The 20064-nt window shown below is 45.0% G+C and overlaps 1 protein-coding gene across 7 annotated transcripts in view; it reads right to left on the reverse strand.

Annotated features, from left to right (window-relative positions):
• Window positions 1-438: 438 nt before the first annotated feature.
• CASP7 (caspase 7) overlaps window positions 439-20064 on the reverse strand; it is a 30729-nt gene continuing 11103 nt past the window's right edge. For all 7 annotated transcript variants that reach the window (XM_057737423.1, XM_057737422.1, XM_057737426.1 and 4 more), the window contains 5 exons: window positions 6806-6942; window positions 6231-6359; window positions 3572-3747; window positions 2679-2808; window positions 439-724 (listed from right to left, as the gene is read on the reverse strand). In XM_057737423.1, the coding sequence (XP_057593406.1) occupies window positions 501-724; window positions 2679-2808; window positions 3572-3747; window positions 6231-6359; window positions 6806-6942 (796 nt within the window). In that variant the 3' untranslated portion in view covers window positions 439-500. The remainder of the gene's footprint in view (window positions 725-2678; window positions 2809-3571; window positions 3748-6230; window positions 6360-6805; window positions 6943-20064) is intronic.

Below are 20064 nucleotides of genomic sequence, written 5' to 3' on the forward strand. Positions count from 1 at the left end.
TCTGGGAATTTTTGCACAAGAATCTCCCCTAAGCTGATGAAACACCGCTCAAACTGTATTCAATACCAATTTCTGCAATACAGGTGAATGAATATCCCTTTGGCTGTTTTTTGTCAAGCACTCTCTTTGCCAGGTACAAACGTGACTCTGACAGTCTACCAAAGTCATCACCAATCATGGTGGACACAGCCAAAAGTCATCTGGAGAGGTCATTTTTGTATGTACTGAGTGCGACAACAAGGAGAAAGAAAGACAAACAGAAAATTAATCTTAAGAGAAATAGTTATCAAATGGATAAATGTACTGTAAAAAAAAAAAGTCTCTGAAGAGACCGTAAGACAGCACCAGAAAGTTTCTTTCTTGTTGAATCGATAATTTTCCTGACATTAAAATCTTTTAGAATTTCTGGATCTTTCAAGAGCATGGAAAAAAAAAACGCTGGTTCATCAACACATGATCCATAGCTTCTCAGCTGGAAGGCGCCCCTGGAATGGTCATCTTCAGAAGTAGAGTTCCTTGGTGAGCATGGAGACCACACAGGGGATCTGCTTCTTCCCGTGGAAGTGCGGGTCATCAGAATGAGATTCAAAGTGCCTGGCCACCTTGTTATTCACCCTGGTGAGGATCTGCAAGATCTCCAGGCTCTTCCCGTGCTCGTTCAGGATGGAGCAGAGGGCCTGCACAAACCAGGAGCCACTCCCTGGGCTCCTCCATGAGTAATAGCCTTCAACGGGAGAGAAAGGAGACGAGATCAGCTGACCTGGCTGCTGCTTCGCTCACCACCCAGGAGGAGCCTTCACACGTGCTCTTCTGAAGTGACAGTACTCCCGCCTACCTGTGCGGGGTATGTGTCCTCCAACCCCTGTCCTACAGGGAGCCATTCTACAACACAAATCTCAACCTGCCCCTGTCCTACCTAAAGCAGTTCCCTCGCACCCCTACATCAGGGTGAAGTTCAGGCTGCTTAGCACAGCCCACAGGGACCACCACAATGGGGCCCCCTGTCCACCTGTCCAGCTTTGAACCTTGCTAATGCCTGGTCACAGCCCCTGTGCTACGACCTCTCTCTCTCCTCTCTGTGCCGTGTGAGTGAAAAGGCAGCTGTCTTACAAGCCAGGGTGAGAGCTCTCTTCAGAAGCCACAATGCCCGGCACCTTGATCTCAGCCTCCAGAACGGTGAGAAGGGAATGTGTGCCCCCTAGTCTGTGGTCTTATGTTGGAGCAGCCCAAGCAGACTAACACACCCTGTGGTCCAGCCTTTTGAGTTTGACCAACGCACTGGGCCGTCTGCCCCTGGGCTCTGTCTCTGGTGAGCTCTCTCTCCCTCCCCCCGTTGTCTGATTTTTCAAGCCCCAGTTACAGCAGCTCTTTTTTCCGGAAGCCTCTCTCACCTGCCTCCCTAGAGTTCACCTTTCTTCCTTTAGTTCTGCCAGACCTGGCTCAGAGCACCTCCAACTCGACCAACAGGTTGGTTTACACAGGTATATGCTCCCATGACTCTGCATCCCTCTCAAGGGCGGGAGACTAAATTTCTTTCGTACACGATCCTTAAAACTTGTGAGGTTGTCACTCTCATAAAATCCCATCTGTAGATCCTGCCAGGGCTGGTTTTCCAAGCACAATGGCCTATTTACTGTAACCAATACCTCTGTATCAAGCACCTGACAAACTATTACTACAGCTGGGAGAACTTAGTTATGGTTTTTACCCCAAACAAAGGAACTTCACTGAACTTAGGCAAACCCGGAGCTCAGTTAGTAGTGAGGAGGCTTGCTCGCTACTGGCACTTCTGGTGCCTGTTTACAGGCTGCCGTGTAAAAGACTCCTGGTCTGAGCCATAACTCTATTATATACCAAAATCTCTATATGACCTTGGGCAGGTCACCTAAACTCATCCAAGCTCAACCTTTTTTCTATCTGTAAAATCAGGACAGAAGTAACACCCTGCCTAATTACCTACACAATTATTTCAGGGATGATTGAGTTAAAAGACATGAACAACCCTCGGTGAATTGTAAAGTGTCATAGAAATGTTTGTTCTTGTAATTACCAATAATAATCATCATAAATGAGAGAATTCAGCTTTCTTTGGAGAGAAGAAACTAGTAGTATTCTACTTACTGCATCCCTGTGGTAAGTAGAATAATGGCCCCCAAAGATGTCCATGCCTTAACTCCAGGGCCTGTGAACATGTTACCTGACATGGCAAAAAAAGAACTTTGCAGATGTGACTCAGGTCAAGGAAACAAGATGGGGAAATTATCCTCGATTATCCAGATGGGACTAATCTAATCACAGGAGTCCTTAAAAGAGGGGAACCCTTCTCAGCTGTGGTCAGAAAGAGCAATGTAAGGATGGAAGGAGGGTCAGAGATGTGAGGCTGCCGGCTTTGAAGCTGGGGGAAGGGGGCCGCAGGTGAAGGAGTGCGGGTGGTTCTCACGCTGGGAAAGCAAGGACGTGGATTTCCCCCCCTTTAGTCTCTGGGGGAACTGTAGCCCTGCCAACCCATTTTGGAATTCCATGCTCCAGAACTGTAAGATAATACATTTGTGTGTGTTAAGCCACTATGTTTGTGGCAACTTATTGCTGCAGCAAGAGGAAACTGACAGAGCTGCAAGCCTTGTTGTCAATGGTGGGATGGATGGCATGGTCTGGTTAGCAGACAATGGACTTGATACCTGGAACTGTGGAATAGGCGAAGAGAAAGTCGGCTTCGACTGGGATCTTATACTGGGGATTAGCATCTGTGTCATTGATAGGCCCCGAGTCGGCCTGGATTCCATCATCGAGCTCTGTGCCCCGGCAAGCCTAAATATCAAAGCAGAGATTAGCTGTGAAGTTGGGAACAGTGACACGTGTGCTGTTCACTGCTGTGTCCCAGTGTTGTCCCAGGGCTGTGCTTGGCATGTACCAGCAAGGCAAGGATCTTCGAGATAATCTGATGATGTGCCGAATCAGTAGGCAGAGCGAATAAAAATACTGCAATGTCTTAAATGCTCATAACTTGCAATCCGATGCAAATACAGATGCCAAGCATTTAGAGGTAGAAAAACACAACCCAAATTTGCATACCCCAATGGAAACAGCATGTAGATTTGTAAAAAATGATACAATCCAAGTCGCTCTGTAACCTTTTCCCATTTCTATGGACTTTGAAAAGGGATTACCTGGGACTTCCTAGGTGGTGCAATGGTTAAGAATCCGCCTGCCAATGCAGGGGACATGGGTTCGAGCCCTGGGCCGGGAAGATCCCACATGCCGTGGAGCAACTAAACCCATGCACCACAACTACTGAGCCTGTGCTCTAGAGCCTGTGAGCCACAACTATTGAGCCCATGTGCCACAACTACTGAAGCCCGTGTGCCTAGAGCCTGTGCTCTGCAACAAGAGAAGCCACCGCAGTGAGAAGCCCATGCACCACAATGAAGAGTAGCCCCTGCTTGCTGCCACTAGAGAAAGCCTGTGAGCAGCAATGAAGACCCAATGCAACCAATAAATAAATAAATACATTTTAAAAAAGACCGAGATCTTTAAAAAAAAAGAAAGAAAGAAAGAAAAGAAAAGGAATTACCTGAATGAAGAAGAGTTTGGGTTTCTCTAACAGGGTTTTACATCGATCCCCCCTAAAATAAACTGTCAAGTCCTTTATTGCTGTCTTGCCATCTGTTCCGTAAATTAAATTTTCTTCTCCATGGCTTAATAAGATGCAGGCGAAGCAGGCTGAGTTTCTGTGGTCCTCTTCAGAAGCTGCAAGCAATTTAATATCAAAACGTTAACACATAAGTCCTGTGGGGCCTCAGAAATAGTATTCCCCTCCAGCCTGGCAGCTGCCACTGACAGAGAGGGACAGGCAGAGGGTGGAGGAGCTCCCCCGGAAGATGCGGGAGAGAAGTCAGAGGGAGAATTCTAAAGCCAGAATGAGGCTGCCTCACGAGGACCAGAACCCCAAGGGCAGGAGGGCTTCAGACATCTGCGGGAGGCTGCATGTGGGGTTGCTGAAGGGTGTGACCTTTGTGAGGTCTGTGACACTGGGCGAGTTACTTAATCATTTTGTGCCTTGGTTTCCTTGTCTGTAAAATGGAGATAACGGTACCCATTAAATGAGTTGATATTTGTAGAGCAGATCACATGAATATTGGGTGTTTGTTGAAAATAAAACACGCTGAGACAAGCCACTTACTAAAGGAAAAACACGCTATGATTTCATGTATGTGAGGTTCCTAGAGTAATCAAGTTCAGAGGCAGAAAGTAAAATGGTGGTTGCCAGGGGTTAGGGGGATGGGGAAATGGGGCATTAGTGTTTAATGGGGACAGAGTTTCAGTTATGCAAGATGAGAAGAGTTCTTCTGATGGGTGGTGGTGATGGTTGCCAATGTGAATGTACTTATTGTTACTGAACGTACACTTGAAAGTGGTTAAGATGGTAACTTTTATGTTATATGTATTCGACCACAATTTAAAATGTAAAAAAAAGGTTACAAAAAAAAAGAAAGAAAATGCTAGGTTGGCTGTCAATTTAGGACACTGAGGAGAGGAGCCATAAATTATGTAATGGATTGACTTATCTTGATCTCATCTAGGGTTCTGTGGTTACAACTAGCTGGCTACCTGGTTAGCTGGCTGGCTAGCTGGCTAATTACTATAACCTATAATTACTATAACCTGTCCTTTCTTCTTGTCTGCTCTTCATCAGTGATGAAGGAAAAATAAGATTTAGAATTTAATTCCCTGGTGGTCCAGGTGTTAGGACTCCACGCTCTCACTGCCCAGGGCTCAGGTTCAATCCCAGGTAAGGAGCTAAAATCCCACAAGCCGTGTGGTACGGCCAGGAAAGAAAAAAAAAAAAAAAAGCAGTGAAAGAATTTCTTGAGCAGCTACTGCGGGCAGACAGTGATCTAGGTACTTTGCCGGAGCTGTCTTATTTAATCCCTACAAGAGCCCCTTGAAGTAGGCCTCTTTTATCTTTATTTCACTGAGGGAAAAAAAAAGTGGAATCTTGGAGAGGTCCTAGAACTTTGCCCTGTCAAGAAAAATCACCCCGTCGCTATTTTGATAGGACAATAAATGAGAATTCTGTGATCCTGACATGCCCCAGGCATGGGTGCAATAACTCAGTTTTCATAAGACCAGAAACTACAATTGTGACAAGTCCTTATATGTGTAGAGGCCATTATCCTTCTCAAATCACGTTCACAAACTTTTCCTCAGCTAATGCCAACTGCAACCCCAAGAAGCAGGAGGAGCTGGTATCATGATCCGCATTTCAGGAAAGCAAAAACCAAGAAGGCACAGATGCCTGGCCCAGCTGCTAGAACTTGGACTAGACCTCTTGTACTCCTGAATTCCAATCTGCTCTACCATGCAGCCTACTAGGGTACAGAAGGTTGGTTCTTAAGATTTGTGTTTGAAGAAATAAGGAAAAGATGCCTAGTTTTTAAAAATATAAGAGAGGGTATTTAAGAGAGAGTGTTCTGTGGGGGGATCTTTTTCTTGTTTTGCTGCGCAGCTAAGAAAAGCAGCAGTGATCGGAATTGTGTACCCACCTGCTGCCCGTGGGTCCCTGTCTAATGAGGTAGGAGGGCATCACTTTCAATCGTTTGCCCTAAATGCAAGGATAACCTAGGTGGCTTCCACTAGACAGGGTGGGATAATAGGAAACCTAATTGTTCTGGAATCAGAAGACCAAGGCTTGAGTTTTGGTTCTGCCCCTACTAACTGTGCCTTCAGCATGGCCCTTATCCTCGCTAAGGCTCTGTCCCTACATTTATGAAACAGGCATGATAATGTTGTTGGCCAACATGGCAGGGGTTGGGTTAAAGATCTAAGGAAACAATGTGAACATGTTATATAAAAAGTAAGGTAGTTCTGCAGTATATGGGGATTATTATTCTCTCTCTGCCACCAGTGAAAAGTTTATACTTAAACTCTGTTCTGGACAGAAAAATCGATTGGCTACTTCCCTAGGAATTTAGCCTTTTGAAATTGAGACCATTCTGTAGATACAGAACCTATTTATCTTGTTGTGATGTAAGCTGCTTTCATCTTTTTAGGGGGAGATCTAAGTGAGACAGGTGTCCCAGAGACAGGTATGGAGTCACCCGAAAGAAGGAAAGGCTTCCCATGCAGATTCTTTCCCTCCTGCATGTGAAAGGGTCTTTCCCAGACCAGGTGGGCCCCCCCCCCGCCCCCGCCTCTCGGATCAGACTGAAGGATGAGGGGCAGGAGTGCACCTTTTTTCAGCAGATCTTGCATCTTGGCACAAGAGCAGTCATTATAGACGGTCACTTCAAAACCCAGGCTTCGGAAGCACTTGAAAAGAGCCTCAGCATCTCTGTCTGTTCCGCTGCGGACACCCATTCCTGTGGGGATGAAGCACGGAGTCCACGATGAGTGCCATGTGCTGGCACATCAGGCCAGGTGCTCCAGTGCAAATGCTGCCAAGGCCACAACTTAGGTGAGTGACTGAAATAAGCAGCAAGCTCAAAGGAGAGGCGAACTCAGCCCACCCACAAAAATCGAACCGCGTCATGGTGACTCTCTGTCAAGGTCAAACAGCCCCACTTGATCCTCAGTGCTTTGGTCCAAATCCCACATGCGCTCGTGCACATGATGGGGATCTCAGATTGAAAGTTCTCAGTTTCCCCGCATCCCTCTCTCCTGGACACGCAAATACCAGCTGCGAGGGGCTGTCTGCCACAGCAGGTGGGCACAGCGTTTTCCTGATGCACGTCTGATGCAAGCCTGCACGCAAGCTGAGGAAACGGGATGGGAACAGAAGAGGTCAGCCCGTGCCCACAACACCCACCTGTCCCTCTGTCGAAGTGCTTGTTGTTTATGATGATGCATTTGCCCACTTTCTCAAAATTCATGTTATACTGATACGTAGGCACTTGGTCCCGGGCAGTCTTGACTGATTTCCCTGAGTCATTTTTCTTCTTCTTACTGGGGAAATACAAAGTCAGTCAGGGGCTGTGGCAGATGTTTGCATAGGAATGACCTCTTGATGTTACTACTAGCACAGAAGGGATGCCCAAGAAAGCTGCAATATCTGTGAAAAAAAAGACCTGGGGTGGACAGATGGTTCTGTTTAATTGTCATATTTGAAATGAACAGGATCTCCTGCTTAATTTCATTAGATGCTACAGAAATGCAAACTGAAATCATAATGCGATACTGGTACATTCCTCAGAACGCCTATAGTGTATCGGTGACCACGTTAAGCACTTGGAATTATTACGCATTGCTGGAGAAGCCCACTTTGTACATCCCTTTGTGGAAAACTGGCAGAATCTACTAAAACTGAACTTAAACATATCCTATGACAGAGCCATTCCACTCCTGGGTATACGGCCCAAAGGAGAGCAGACATTTACCTAACGACAGAGCCACACATGTGCACAGCAGTACTATTTAGCAACAGCCCCAAACAAGAAATAATCCAAATGTCCATTTACAGTAGAATGGATAAATTGTGGAATATCGTATAATGCGATACTATAGACAGGCAGACCTTAGAGACACTGTGGATTCGGTCCAGACCACTGCAATAAAGCAAATATTCACGATAAAGCAAGTCAGGTGATTCTTTTTTGGTTTCCCAGTGCATACAGAAGTTATGTTTACACTATACTGTAGTCTATTAAGTGTACAATAACATTATGTCTAAAAAAACAATGATACATCTTTATTAAAATATACTTTATTGCTAAAAAAACGCTAACCATCATCTGACAACATTTTTGGATTGACAAGTTCTCTTCCACTTTTTCCCCCTGCAGCTCCCATTTCCAATTCTGAACCTTAATAGCAGGCCTCAATTAAAAGACCTGGCTGGCAGATGTAAGTTTATTCAATTAGCCACTCGCTCCTACAATAACCAGCAGGGCAAGTATCCAATTCGGTCTCTACTTCCTGGCTGGACGATTAAAGGAAGGTCTTGAATCCAAATCACACAGTATTGTTAAAAAATAACGAGGAAGCCCCCCCCGTCCTGATGTAGGATGATTTCCAATAAGTAGTGTTAAGTATGGAACGAAACAAAGGGACAGAACAATGAGAACAGTGTGCTATGTGTCAGGAAAAATTAGTATCTTGCTTGTATTTGCATAAAGAGACACTTACAGGAGGATATAATGGGTAAATCTATGGATTCCAGGGCTGGACTGCCTGGGTTTCAAACCCTGCTCCACCACATAGCTGAGTGATGGTGGGCAAGTTACTTAACCTCTCTGTGCTTCAGTTTCCTCACTTGTGAAAAGGACAAAATTAGAGCAACTGCCTCAGAGCTGGTAAACAAGTTAATATTCACAAAGCACTTAGAACAGTGTGTGGCATGTAGTAAGTTGTAAATAAATGTCATTATTATTACTTATGTTATCTATTAAATAGCATCAAAAGTGGTCACCTGTGTTGTAGGGACCAAGAATGGGATAGCAGAAGGAGAAAGAATTTTGACTGTATTTCTCTTTTTGTATCCATGAATGAGCTAAATTCAAAAGATTTTAAAACATTATCATTTAATAGTTAAAAATCACTTGCTCCAAATGAATTTCAAGATCTGGCCTGCTTTGAAAATTCCTTTTTTGGATGCATACTTTTTTTGTGCGAATTGTTGAAAGGTGTCCCTGGACACCCTGTTTTTCTGTTTTCCACCATGATTTTACCTCTTTCCCTAATCTTTTAAGTTTTTCCTCCATGTGTCAATAGTAACGACAATGATAAGTATGGTTCTAACAAGCACCACTTTGTGAACACTTACCACTTTGCATATAGTATCTCATGTAATCTTTACAACAACTCTGTACACAACTGCCCACATCTCATAGCAAATTTGTTTGCTTGTCCAAGATCACAAAGCTAGGCAGGGGTAGTGCCCAGGTTTATTCGGAGGTCTGACACCACATCCCTTATTCCAGGGTTTCTCTGTTAAAATTCAGAGCGCCAGGCCTCCACCTCGACCCCGGGGATCAGAGCCAGGCCTGGGTGTTTTCCTGGAGATGCTCACACCCTCTGAAGCCTGAGGGCCTCAGCACCAGCCTGTCTGCCCACTGCCTGGGCCTGCTTGGCCCTGACCTTTCACTGCTGTCTCCACTTTTGTTTCAAGCCCCTTGGTTACTTCCAGAGCCCATGGAAGCAGAGGTCCCTGCTGGGCCAGTCTCTCTCCCTCCTGGGCAGGGTAGAGAGCACCAGCTCGTCCCACCCTATCAAACACCGTTCTCCACATGACCGCAGCCTTGGGGTCCCTTAGCTCTTGGCCAGAAAGTCGAATGAGATATGCCGCGGGGAGCACGACCTTGCGGAAGGCGCCCTGGGCAGCAACGTGCTTATATTTAGGGTCACATGTGGGATTTATGGCTCTCCACGAAACCTGCAAGGTCTCCCAGAGGTGACAGCAGAGCTGAACATTAAACCGAAATTACTTTAACAGCACAACCAAAACGCTTCCAGGAAACACCACTTTGCAAGCAATGCCATCCTTATTCTCCCTTGTTTGCACAATGTTTGGGTGAGTCCCCAGCACCGCCTTGGTGTTCCTGTAACTCACTAACAGCACAGTCGGGGGAGGGGAGCTCTGCGATCCCCGCGCTAGCAGCTCATAAAGAGTTTACTGCCTGTTTGGAGATCAACGGCCAGGGCCAAGCAGGCCATCAGATAAACAACTGCTGTTGGACGGAAGCAAGGCCCTCAAGGGCTCCAAAGAGATGGTGTTCATTAATCAGCCAACTGCAGAGAGATGGCAGCGGTCTGGTCGACAGCTCAGCACTGCAGGTTCTCCAGGGGTGGGGGCCGGAGTGGGAACGAACAGGGTGATAAGAAGCTTTCAAGGGACTTCCCTGGTGGTGCAGTGGTTAAGAATCGCCTGTCAGTGCAGGGACACGGGTTCGGTCCCTGGTCTGGGAAGATCCCACATGCCGCGGAGCAACTAAGCCCGTGTGCCGCGACTACTGAGCCTGTGCTCTAGAACCCGAGAGCCACAACTGCTGAGCCCATGTGCCACAACTATCGAAGCCCACGCACCTAGAGCCCATGCTCCACAACAAGAGAAGCCACCCACTAAGAAGACCATGCACCACAACAAAGAGTAGCCCCTGCTCCCAGCAACTAGAGAAAGCCCGTACGCAGCAACGAAGACCCAAAGCAGCCATAAATACATAAATAAATTTATGTATTTATTTAAAGAAGCTTTCAAGGATCCAGATTAGAAACTTCTTCAGCTGGTGATCCTCCCCCAAAGATAAGATTTTCTAAAAGTGCTGTTCTCGTCGTCCCAGGTTCACTTGGCCTTTCTGCAGAAGATGCTAGTGCATGTGAGAACTGCTGTTACACAGACCCCAACAGGTGGGGCACCTGCACTTCGTTCAACTCCAGATCAATGGAAACCAGCCTTTCTCCTGAATCTGACAAATGGTACAAACGGTGGAGGAACCACTTAAGATATTCCCTAAGTCACCATGAACAAGAGTCATTGATGTATTTTTTAAATTTATTTTATTGAAGTATAGTTGACTTACAATGTTGTGTTAATTTCTGCTGCACAGCAAAGTGATTCAGGTATATGTGTGTGTGTGTGTATATATATATACATATATATATTTTTTCATATTCTTTCCCATCATGGTTTATCACAGGATATTGAATATATCAATAGTTCCCTGTGCCTTACAGTAGAACCTTGTTGTTTCATTAATATTTTTTAATAATGTTTTATGCCTTACAAAGCGTGTTAATAATCATTACCCCCATTTGTTCTGCAAAGTACAAACGAGAGGTATGGAAAGATGCAACAAATAAAGGCTGGCCAGGGTATTTTTAAAGCCAGATTCCATCACTTCCCATTCTACCCTCCCCAGGCCCCATTTTGTTCCCTCCCTTTGCTAATTTCGTGCTGATAAACTTAGTCTTTAACTTGACCTTTTTACATTCTGAAAACACTGGCCAAGATTACTATGCTGAGGAGAAACACAGGATTCTGGGCTTGGAACCTGTGGTTAAATGCAAGGCTATGATAAACCAGACCACTGAATTAAAAGCTTCAAATCCTCTTTAAAGCTCATGTGTTATATACAATTGGCTGCAGATTTAAAAAAAAAACAAAGCTGGCCATGAAATCACTGTGCTTGGTTAGGGCCAGACAAGCAAGATTACAACAACTACGAAAGCCTGGTATAAGGACTGACTTAGGAAGTGTGTTCAAGTTGCATTCAAACACAACGAGCAGTTAATTTACAGAAGCAGGTTGGTTAACTATGGTGCTTCGAACCATCCTTCGTGTTTGCTGGTGTTGTACTTCCTCGCTTATATGGACAAGGACCACTATCTTCATTTCCCAGATGTGTTCCAGTAAGCTCAAATCTCTGCTAGGAACACAGATAATGCCAGCACTGATTATCAGGAAAGAACTAGATTATCCTAACTTCTTAGGTTGAGAGCCATTTTTTGGAACCTCAAATTTCACAGTGCATGGTCAACTCAGTCATTTCAGCAAAATCAAGAGGCAAAGAATTACCACCGAGCTCTGATGGTTATTCACGTAAAAAGACTTCCTTGAAGAGTGTACAGTAACACATCAGAAAATATTACAGGATAAAAATACTGTGCCTACTTTACAAAGAAGTGAAAAAAACCTCAGAAAGTGCATGATAAATTTTTACAATCCACTTTGGGTACAAGTATAATTTTCCCCTTCACCAGAGTGGATAAATACAGGTTTTATCTTCTTACAGATCCCGTAGGCTGCTGGAAACGTGAATTATATGTTTCTATATTTGTAAGGGAATATAAGCACACAAACCCGCTCCTATTTATTTTCTAAAGTATCTCCATGAATCGGACTCCCAGTAGCTCTGTCTGTTTGCAGACATTCATCAGTACGAAAGTAAACACATCACCAGGCACACATTTCCCCAGGGCTGCTTCATTCGGAACTAGAGCTCTGGTTTTGGTAGCTGCTTTGTCTAAATATTTTTGGGATGATTCATTCATGGTTTCAAGATTTCAGCAGAGGGCATCCCCAGCAGTCCTGACATACCAAGGCACAGAACAAGACCAAAAGGAAGGGAGAGAGTGAAGGCGGTACCTCATGTCTCCATCTGAAAGCATCTCCCTCTGCACCAGAACTAGGCTTCGCCCTGCGACAACCGGCAGCGAGTTTCCTTCCTCTCTGAAATAATAAAAACTCAACATGCTTGGCGCTCAGCAGGGGCAGAAGACTGGCACAGTCCGCCCGGCCCTGAAGGCCTGTGACTGAATCAGCAGTGAACTGCACGCTGGAGTTTTCTATAGGACCATTCACACTGGGGCTGGGAAAGTCACACTGGCCTCCCCCTTCTCTGCTGACCGGCAGAAATGTCCAGGCTCCACATGGCTGCATCCTCCCCACTCCAGGAGAGCTCCCTATAGAAAAAGCAACTTTCTAGGAACTTGGGGTCCCAAGGGAAACCCCCCACATTTCCACAAAGATGCAGCCAGTAGCACCAGCTTTAAGAATGAAAAACTGGCACCAATGGGCAAATGGCTAAGCAGGGGACAGAGTGTCAGGAGAATAAAATACTACACAGCTACTGAAAGTGATGAGTATGCAGATGTGGGCGACCCACCAGAGTGCCGAATCTACAAAAGGTGGCAAAACAGCACACACAGGAAGTGCAAAATATGTAAAGTTATACGTAAGTGAACAAAAGTAGGAAGTGAGTTTGTGTTAAATTAAAGAGTTCAAATTCATCAGGTTATTTTTTTCCCTATAAAGGTACTCAAGGTAGTAATATATAAAAGACCACAGAGGCATACAAAATACCTTCATTTTCAAATGAGGCATATAAACATTTTTCAAGGGTCTTAGATAAAGCAAATGATTCAGGAGTTACTCCACTTTCCCATTTCACCCCCCAAATGCAATGAGGAAGAGGTCAGCACATAGAAAACCAAATTATTAAGCAAACAGCTCAGCAATGCTTTTCTCAGTTTCCTGGTTCAAGGTCACAGTCAGTGAAGGGTGTGACGCTGAAGAAGTGGTGTTACAACACCTGCTCTCCTGGGCAAGCCTCCCAATCACTTGCCATCCGAAGGTGTGTGAAGGAGAGAAAACTGGCTCCATACATTCTTCCCTGAAGCTCAGTTTGCAAAAACACACTTACACTGGGAAACAAAGTCAGTTTAAAATAGGCTAAGGTGAAGAATTATCAGCTTCCATTCTCCAAATTCCCCCTTAAGAAAAGAACAGAGACCTCTGGCAATAAAAAATTGACAAATGACTTAAAAATAAATCGGGAAATAAAGGACTAAATTCTCTTTAAAGAGCCTAGAATGAAGCGGGAGACACAGTGGTGTCTGTATTGTGGCTGAAGGCTCCAGAACGAAGAACAGCTCACATTTCAGTCTTGATTCTTACATAACCACTTCCTCCATCTTTTTCACTTTTAGCTGAGCAGTATAAAAACTCACCCTACCAGATGCAGGCCAGATAGAAAGCCCTAAGCACCAGCAAGCTTGGGGTTTGAACACACAAGGCCGTAATGTGCATTTCTTACTTGTGACTATGAGCTCCCTTGAGAAGCAACGGGACTTATTTTCATAGCACTTTTCTATTACTGGACTGAATTCTATACTAACAGTGTTTAAAAATTCTATTACTATGGAAACCTGACATTTACCTCCCTTCCTCACTTTTTATGTTAACTTTAGAGCTTATTTTTTTTTCCCTTCTAGAAGAGCAATCATCTAAAATAACTAGAGGTATCCTGTACACGCAGAAGTTATGGCCGCAAAGTTTTAGACCTCGTGACCATGGTTCAGAGGTGTGGCTCGCTGCTCCTGAAATGGGCACATGGCCCTCTTTATCAGAAAGCCCATCACTAGCCCTGTTGAAATTCTGTCTGTATACCATCCCTCAGCTGAAGTGAAGCAGAAAGGGAGCAGTTTCAATGAAGAATTAAATTTGCTGACCCACTTGGGTAGAAGAAAAAAACCGCCCGCTGGTAGATTAATATGGTTAAATAGCTAGATGCCACTGCACTTGTGGATGGCACTTGATCCGGGGGGGAAGCAATGGACCCCAAGTTAGACCTGGGTCTTGGTCCTGCTGGGTTACTATGGATAGAGAACTTTACCTCTCTGGTCTTCACTTTCTTTGATTGGTATAGGACGGGAACTGGATACATGACCTTTTAAGGAGTCTTCTGGTTTGAAATTATGATTCTATGATTTCTCCCTCATCAGGTACTTTATTTAATTCTCACAAACAACCCAGTGGATACGTATTCATATCCCTATCATGCAGATGAGGAAACTGAGGTTCAAAAAGGTCAAAACACTTCCTCTAGTTGCTCAACTAAAGAGTGGGACTCGGGGCCAGGATATGAACCTGCTGTCCAACTCCACACCAGTACTGCCGTCATTTTAAGTGGTATCATCACTGTTTCAAATACAGCATTACAGGTTTTTTTTTTTTTAACTCCAACAAGTATTACATCTTTATTTCTTTTTATATAAAACATTGGGAGACAGGCATCCAGTATTCTTGAGTCTGAATTTGAAGGCTTCCTTTATTGAAAAGTAAACTGCCTGGGCATATTTTAATGTTCCTTTTCTTTTAGGGGGCTTGGATCTGGCTTCTTTCAATCAGAGGAGGGTGACTGAATGGCTTTTGCTTACTTAGGGACGTAGTCTTTGGAATGAGTTAAGGTCTGCTTTCTTTCTTCTTTTCTCCAATTCCAAAGTACTGCTTCTTCTGAAACACTTCCCCCAGCTCCCTCCAAATGAACAGGCAGGCCACCTGGCTCTTTCTTATAATTACATAAATAACACTTTTTTATTTTTTAATAGGGACCTGTTTACATATAACACTTAACTGGTGGAGCAACTCAAGTTCCAGCCCAGGAGACAGAAGAATCACAACCAAGTGGCATTTGTGAAACACACTCCAGGAGGACAAAGGTTGGAACACAAAGATGATAGAGGAGAAAGCCCATGGGATCTGAGCCAGTGTCTCAAAAGTAGGGAGTTTATCAAGCTTTGAAAACAAGACTTTTCTCCTGCCCTCTTGACTCCGGAACTGGAAGGATAAAAACACCCGCGGAAGGGCAGGGACACCCGAGGCTCCACCAGGGCCCTGGGGAAATTTGAGGGTGTGTGCAATGTTTGCTACTTTGTTTTTTATTTCCTTTAATTGTGACCTTGAGCAGAGCTTAGAAGGGAGCCTCTGATTTCACAGCTGAAGTGTTCCTGGGAGGGGACATCTTCCAGGCTACCAGGCAGGGCTTGGTCTTAAACCTGCAATGGCTCCCAGTGGTACCACCGGGACCCAACTCACCCTGTCCAAGGGCCTCCACCCACCTTCCCAGACCTGTGCCTGGGGCCTGGCCGTCATTCCCACTGCGGCTCTGGCCCCGGCAGCCAGGCTCTTCCAGTCCCCTGATAACCTCACTGCCTCTTCTCTGACAAGTCCCAACTCCTCCAGCCCTCCCCCTCCTCCTTCCTCTCCCAGCTTCCCACAGCTCCCAATACTCTACAATTCCACAGTTATTTCCTGTTATTAGCTATTTTCGGTACCCGTGCCTAGACAGTCACTAGAACTTGAGTTTATATCCAGGGCAGGGAGCACATCATTGACATGGATGGCAGGTAACCTGGGCTAGGATCCAGGGTTATCTTTACATCAAGAGGGATCCCTCTTCAACTTCGCAAATGACACGAGGCCTTGTTCATAAACTGTGGCTCACAGCACAGACTGTGCACACACAGTTGGCCCTTCGTACCCGAGGGGGATTGGTTCCAGGACCCGAGGATACCAAAATCCTCGGGTGCTCAAGCCCCGTATTTAAAATGGAGTAGTATCAGCACATAACCTATGCACATCCTCCCTTATACTCTAAATTATCTCTAGATTACTTATAATACCTAAAACAATGTAAATGCTATGTAAATAGTTGCTGGAACTCAGCAAATTCAAGTTTTGCTTTTCGGAACTTTCTGGAATTTCCCCTCCCAATATTTTTGATCCACAGTTGGTTGGATTCACGGGTGCGGAACCCATGGACACGGAGGGCAGACAGTACTTATTTCTTCTAAGTCTTTAAGTCCAAACACTTCACTAATTTAAAATTGACATTCTAAATATTTATCCTTTGTGGTTTTCTGTGTTTTTCAAATGTTCTCCAATAATCAGATAAGTAGAAGGCATTTTAATAAATTTTTGTCTTTTAAGAAAAGTGAATTACAGAACAGTCTGGTTTACTCAGGGCCCAGTGAAATGGAAATAAAACAATGCTGCCACACCATCTAGTGGCAGTGACACAAAAAAGCCAAGATAAGTCTGAGGGCTTGGAACCACCTAGGGCTGTTGGGTCCCACCCAGGCTTTGGGGGCAAAAAGGAGGTGTCTTTTCATTTCCCAGAATCCTTGAGGTTTCCCGGAGAGGGCAAGGGTCTTCAGTTAGAGATGGATGGGGGTGCTCCTGCCCCTTCCACTGCCTTACCGCCCTGCAATCCCGACACCTAGAGAAGGGAGCTGGGGATGGGACGGGACGGGGAAGGTGCCTGCTGTCAGCTGCAGGGAGCACCCAGAGGAGCCAGCGATGTCCCACAGGCTGCGCCCACACCTCTGACGTGTGGGACGCAAGGTTCCCCACAGGCCGCAGGGGGAACCACGGGAGGGGCTACCGCACACCTGCCAGATTTGCAGGAAACAACCAGTGTCTAGTGCTGTCGGGTCACCCCAGTGAGTTACACAATAGCAATCCCAGTTAGCATCCTTAAGGTACAGAGGGTAAGTGCGGGGTGTCCATGGGCCAGACATGATGAGGGACATTCCCTCTTTGCTTCACATCACCCTGTTTTAATCACATTTAGGGTCTCACGCCATTATATACGCGGTCCCTGACGCCAGTCAAGTTTCTCACGAGGTCTCAGTCAACAAATCCAAGGCAGCAGGCATGGTCAGGAAAGGCAGCAAATGCTGGTGCCGTTCTGTCGTTGTGACACTAGAAATATACACTGCTTTACCCCTTTGCCGAGCAAGAAGGCTCGGTGGGCATCAGCCGCCCTCAACTATTCCCTGGGGTCCAGGTACCACTTTCCTCATCGTCTTTCCCTTCTTCTGCCTCTCCTTCTACTTGGTCAAAGTCTGGCGGCTTCTACCTCCCAGGGACCTCTGGAGGCCCCGGTCCCGCTGCATCTACACATCCACTCTGGCCTGGGGAACTGCAATGGCCTCCTAACGCATGTCCCCTCACCACAAACCCATCCTTAGCGCATTCCCCTCCACACTGCGGCTCAGGTGGTCTTGTGGGTTTCTGTAGGTAAAATTGACCTAGTCACTCTGCATCTTAGACCCTTTAGTGACTTCCCAGACCTCAGGACTGATTCCAAATACTTTACTTGACCTGCAGACAAGCCCCTCCAAAATCTGGCTCAGTCCATCACCCCACATCTCTGCTCTGCCCCGTCCAGGGACCATCACACCTCAGTTACTGGTTCCATGCCTGCCTTCCCCATTAGAATGTGTCTGAGGCAGAGACCACATCGATATGGGGTTTTTTCTTCTTTCTGGCTGCAACCCCAGGGCCAAACACCGAACCAGGTACATAAAGGTGGCAACAGGTTGAGGCAGTTGAAAGCTTGGTTTGAGAGGCAGGTGAATACAGGTTCAAATCCTGGTTCTGCCACGAATCAACTATGGGATTTGGTGCAAGGGACTTAAGTTCTCTCTGTCACTCTGTAAATATTTAATGAATGAATGAAATAATGAATTAGTGATATGGCATCTCAAGTGGTTAATTTTAAAGCCAGTGATACTTTACTAGATGAAAGAATCTACCATCTTACTGAAATTAAAAAAAAAAAAAAAGGAAGGAAAAATATAAATTTTAAGGGTATGTCACAAATTGTGATAGAATTTTACTTGCACTGATTGCCTATTTGGTAGATGGCCAGTATCATCTAACACACGGGTACTAGTCAGATGCCGAATGAAGGCTGAGAAAATAAGCAACTAACATTTCACAACCTGGATGAATAAGACATTAAATTGACATTTATTGTAGCTCAAATATCGTTTAACAATTCAACAATCACGTCTTGCAATTCACACAACTAAAATAAGCAGTTCAGAAAATGGAATTTAAATGTTTTGAAAGGATACTTACTGTTCATTTTGATAATATGAAGCTTGATGTCAATATCAGCACACTATAAAAAAAGGTATAGTGGACCCGAATATAGAAGATTATCCAGGCTTACTTACCTTTCCAAAGAACTTAAGGGGGTAAAAAAACCCCACATCACAGACCACACCTATTTTTGCAAACGATGGGTCTTGAAGGCAGTGGTCTCCAGTAACCAGGGTATTCAAAGACTTCCCAAGGGATGCAGACAAGACGATTTTAAGTGAATGGATTGCCAGATCCTCAACTTCCCTTCGTATTTTTCCTAAACTGGTCTGCCTGAGTGTGACACCACTTCCCCTTTCCCAGTTTCCCATCTCCCACTACAGAAGAGAAGGGCGGACTTCTCGCCCACCCTGAACCTTAGATGATATAGAAACGGCCACATCATTTAACAGAGGGACAATGCAAATGTCAGTATCCGTGAGTCTCCTTGAATCAGGCACTGCGGGGTGAAGCAGGAGGTAGAGGGGCTTCCTACTTACACAATGCTGAAGGATGGCATTAGAAACAGGGCTATTTGGGGTCACACTGGACTGTTCCAGATCCAATTACATATTGAAAAAATACTGAAAAACGTACGTTATAGAATGGAATGAGTCATGTGACTCTTGTTTCATGACTTTGCCTCTCTCACCCCCTGATTATTCTCCAAAGATCCTATCACTTTTAAGCTAGAGTCCTGGGAGAGCAAAGCAAACACTTTTCAAGGAGGTGAACACAGCACTGGGCTTTGTGCCCTTTCCTTTTTCCTTCCTTCCTTCTTCCCCTCCCCATCCATCCATCCATCCATCCATCCATCCATCCATCCAAGAACTAGAATTCAGAAACAAGATGGTGGTCATAGGGGTGCCTAACAACACAGTTATTGAACTGAAAAATGGTATCAGACCTTTACAGATTGAAAGCAAGTCTGCTGTGGCTGACTGATTTGACAAAGGAGAACTGGCTTTGTCACTAGACTACACAGCAGACATTTTCCATAAATGAATGAGCTACATTTGCAGCTCCTAGGTCTTAACAAAAATATACTTTAAATGACCATCTCTTGGTTTCCCCCCCATTATGTATACACCAAGCAGAATTTTTTTTAAAAAGTCTGACTTTGTTGGCCTCTTCTGGAAACTCCTATAGCTACTGCCATCTTCAAAACAGTAAAATTTCACTTTGCCAAACAGAACTTTGAGCAGATGGAGAATCTTCATGTGTGAGGTATCTGTGATGCCTGTCAGCACATCTAGCTTTCTTATTTTTGAGGGGAACAATGCCTCACATCATTATGATTCACTGATTTTCATGTCATTGTGCGTGAGCTTCAAATACTCCATGAATAATCCTGAAAAGAGTTGTATCAGTCAGTTTAGGCTAGGTTATGATGCAGTAACAAGTGATCCCAATATCCTAACAACAAAAAAGATTTATTTCTTGTCATATTGAGTGTACAATATGTATTGGCTGCTTCCCTGTTTCACTGTGTTCATTGATGATTTAGGCTGAAGAAGCGGGCCCTATTTGGGACATGGTGGTGTCATAGCAGGGGAAAACAGCAATGGTGGAACCATCTGATAACTCTTATAGCTTCTGTTTGAACTGCTCAGAATTAGCACATGTCACATATGCTCACATCCCAATGGCCAATGCAAGTCAATGGCCAAGCCAGATGTCAATGGGGCAGAGATGTGTATCTCTCTTATAGGTCCCACAGGCAGGGCAGCAAATATTCTAAACAATAATACAATCCACCACAGGAGCCTGTCTTTGTCACCAAAATCATGAATTTCCTCAGAGCCAGGGCCTTGGCCTTGAATCACTACCTTTTCACGAGGTTTTTAATCAAGAAATGGGGGAAGAATACAAAATGAAAGAGGTGAAGGGACAAAATTCTTAGATTCTAATGATTGATTTGA

This window comes from Hippopotamus amphibius, chromosome 5 (assembly GCF_030028045.1).
Source record: "Hippopotamus amphibius kiboko isolate mHipAmp2 chromosome 5, mHipAmp2.hap2, whole genome shotgun sequence".
NCBI classification, from domain to species: domain Eukaryota; kingdom Metazoa; phylum Chordata; class Mammalia; order Artiodactyla; family Hippopotamidae; genus Hippopotamus; species Hippopotamus amphibius.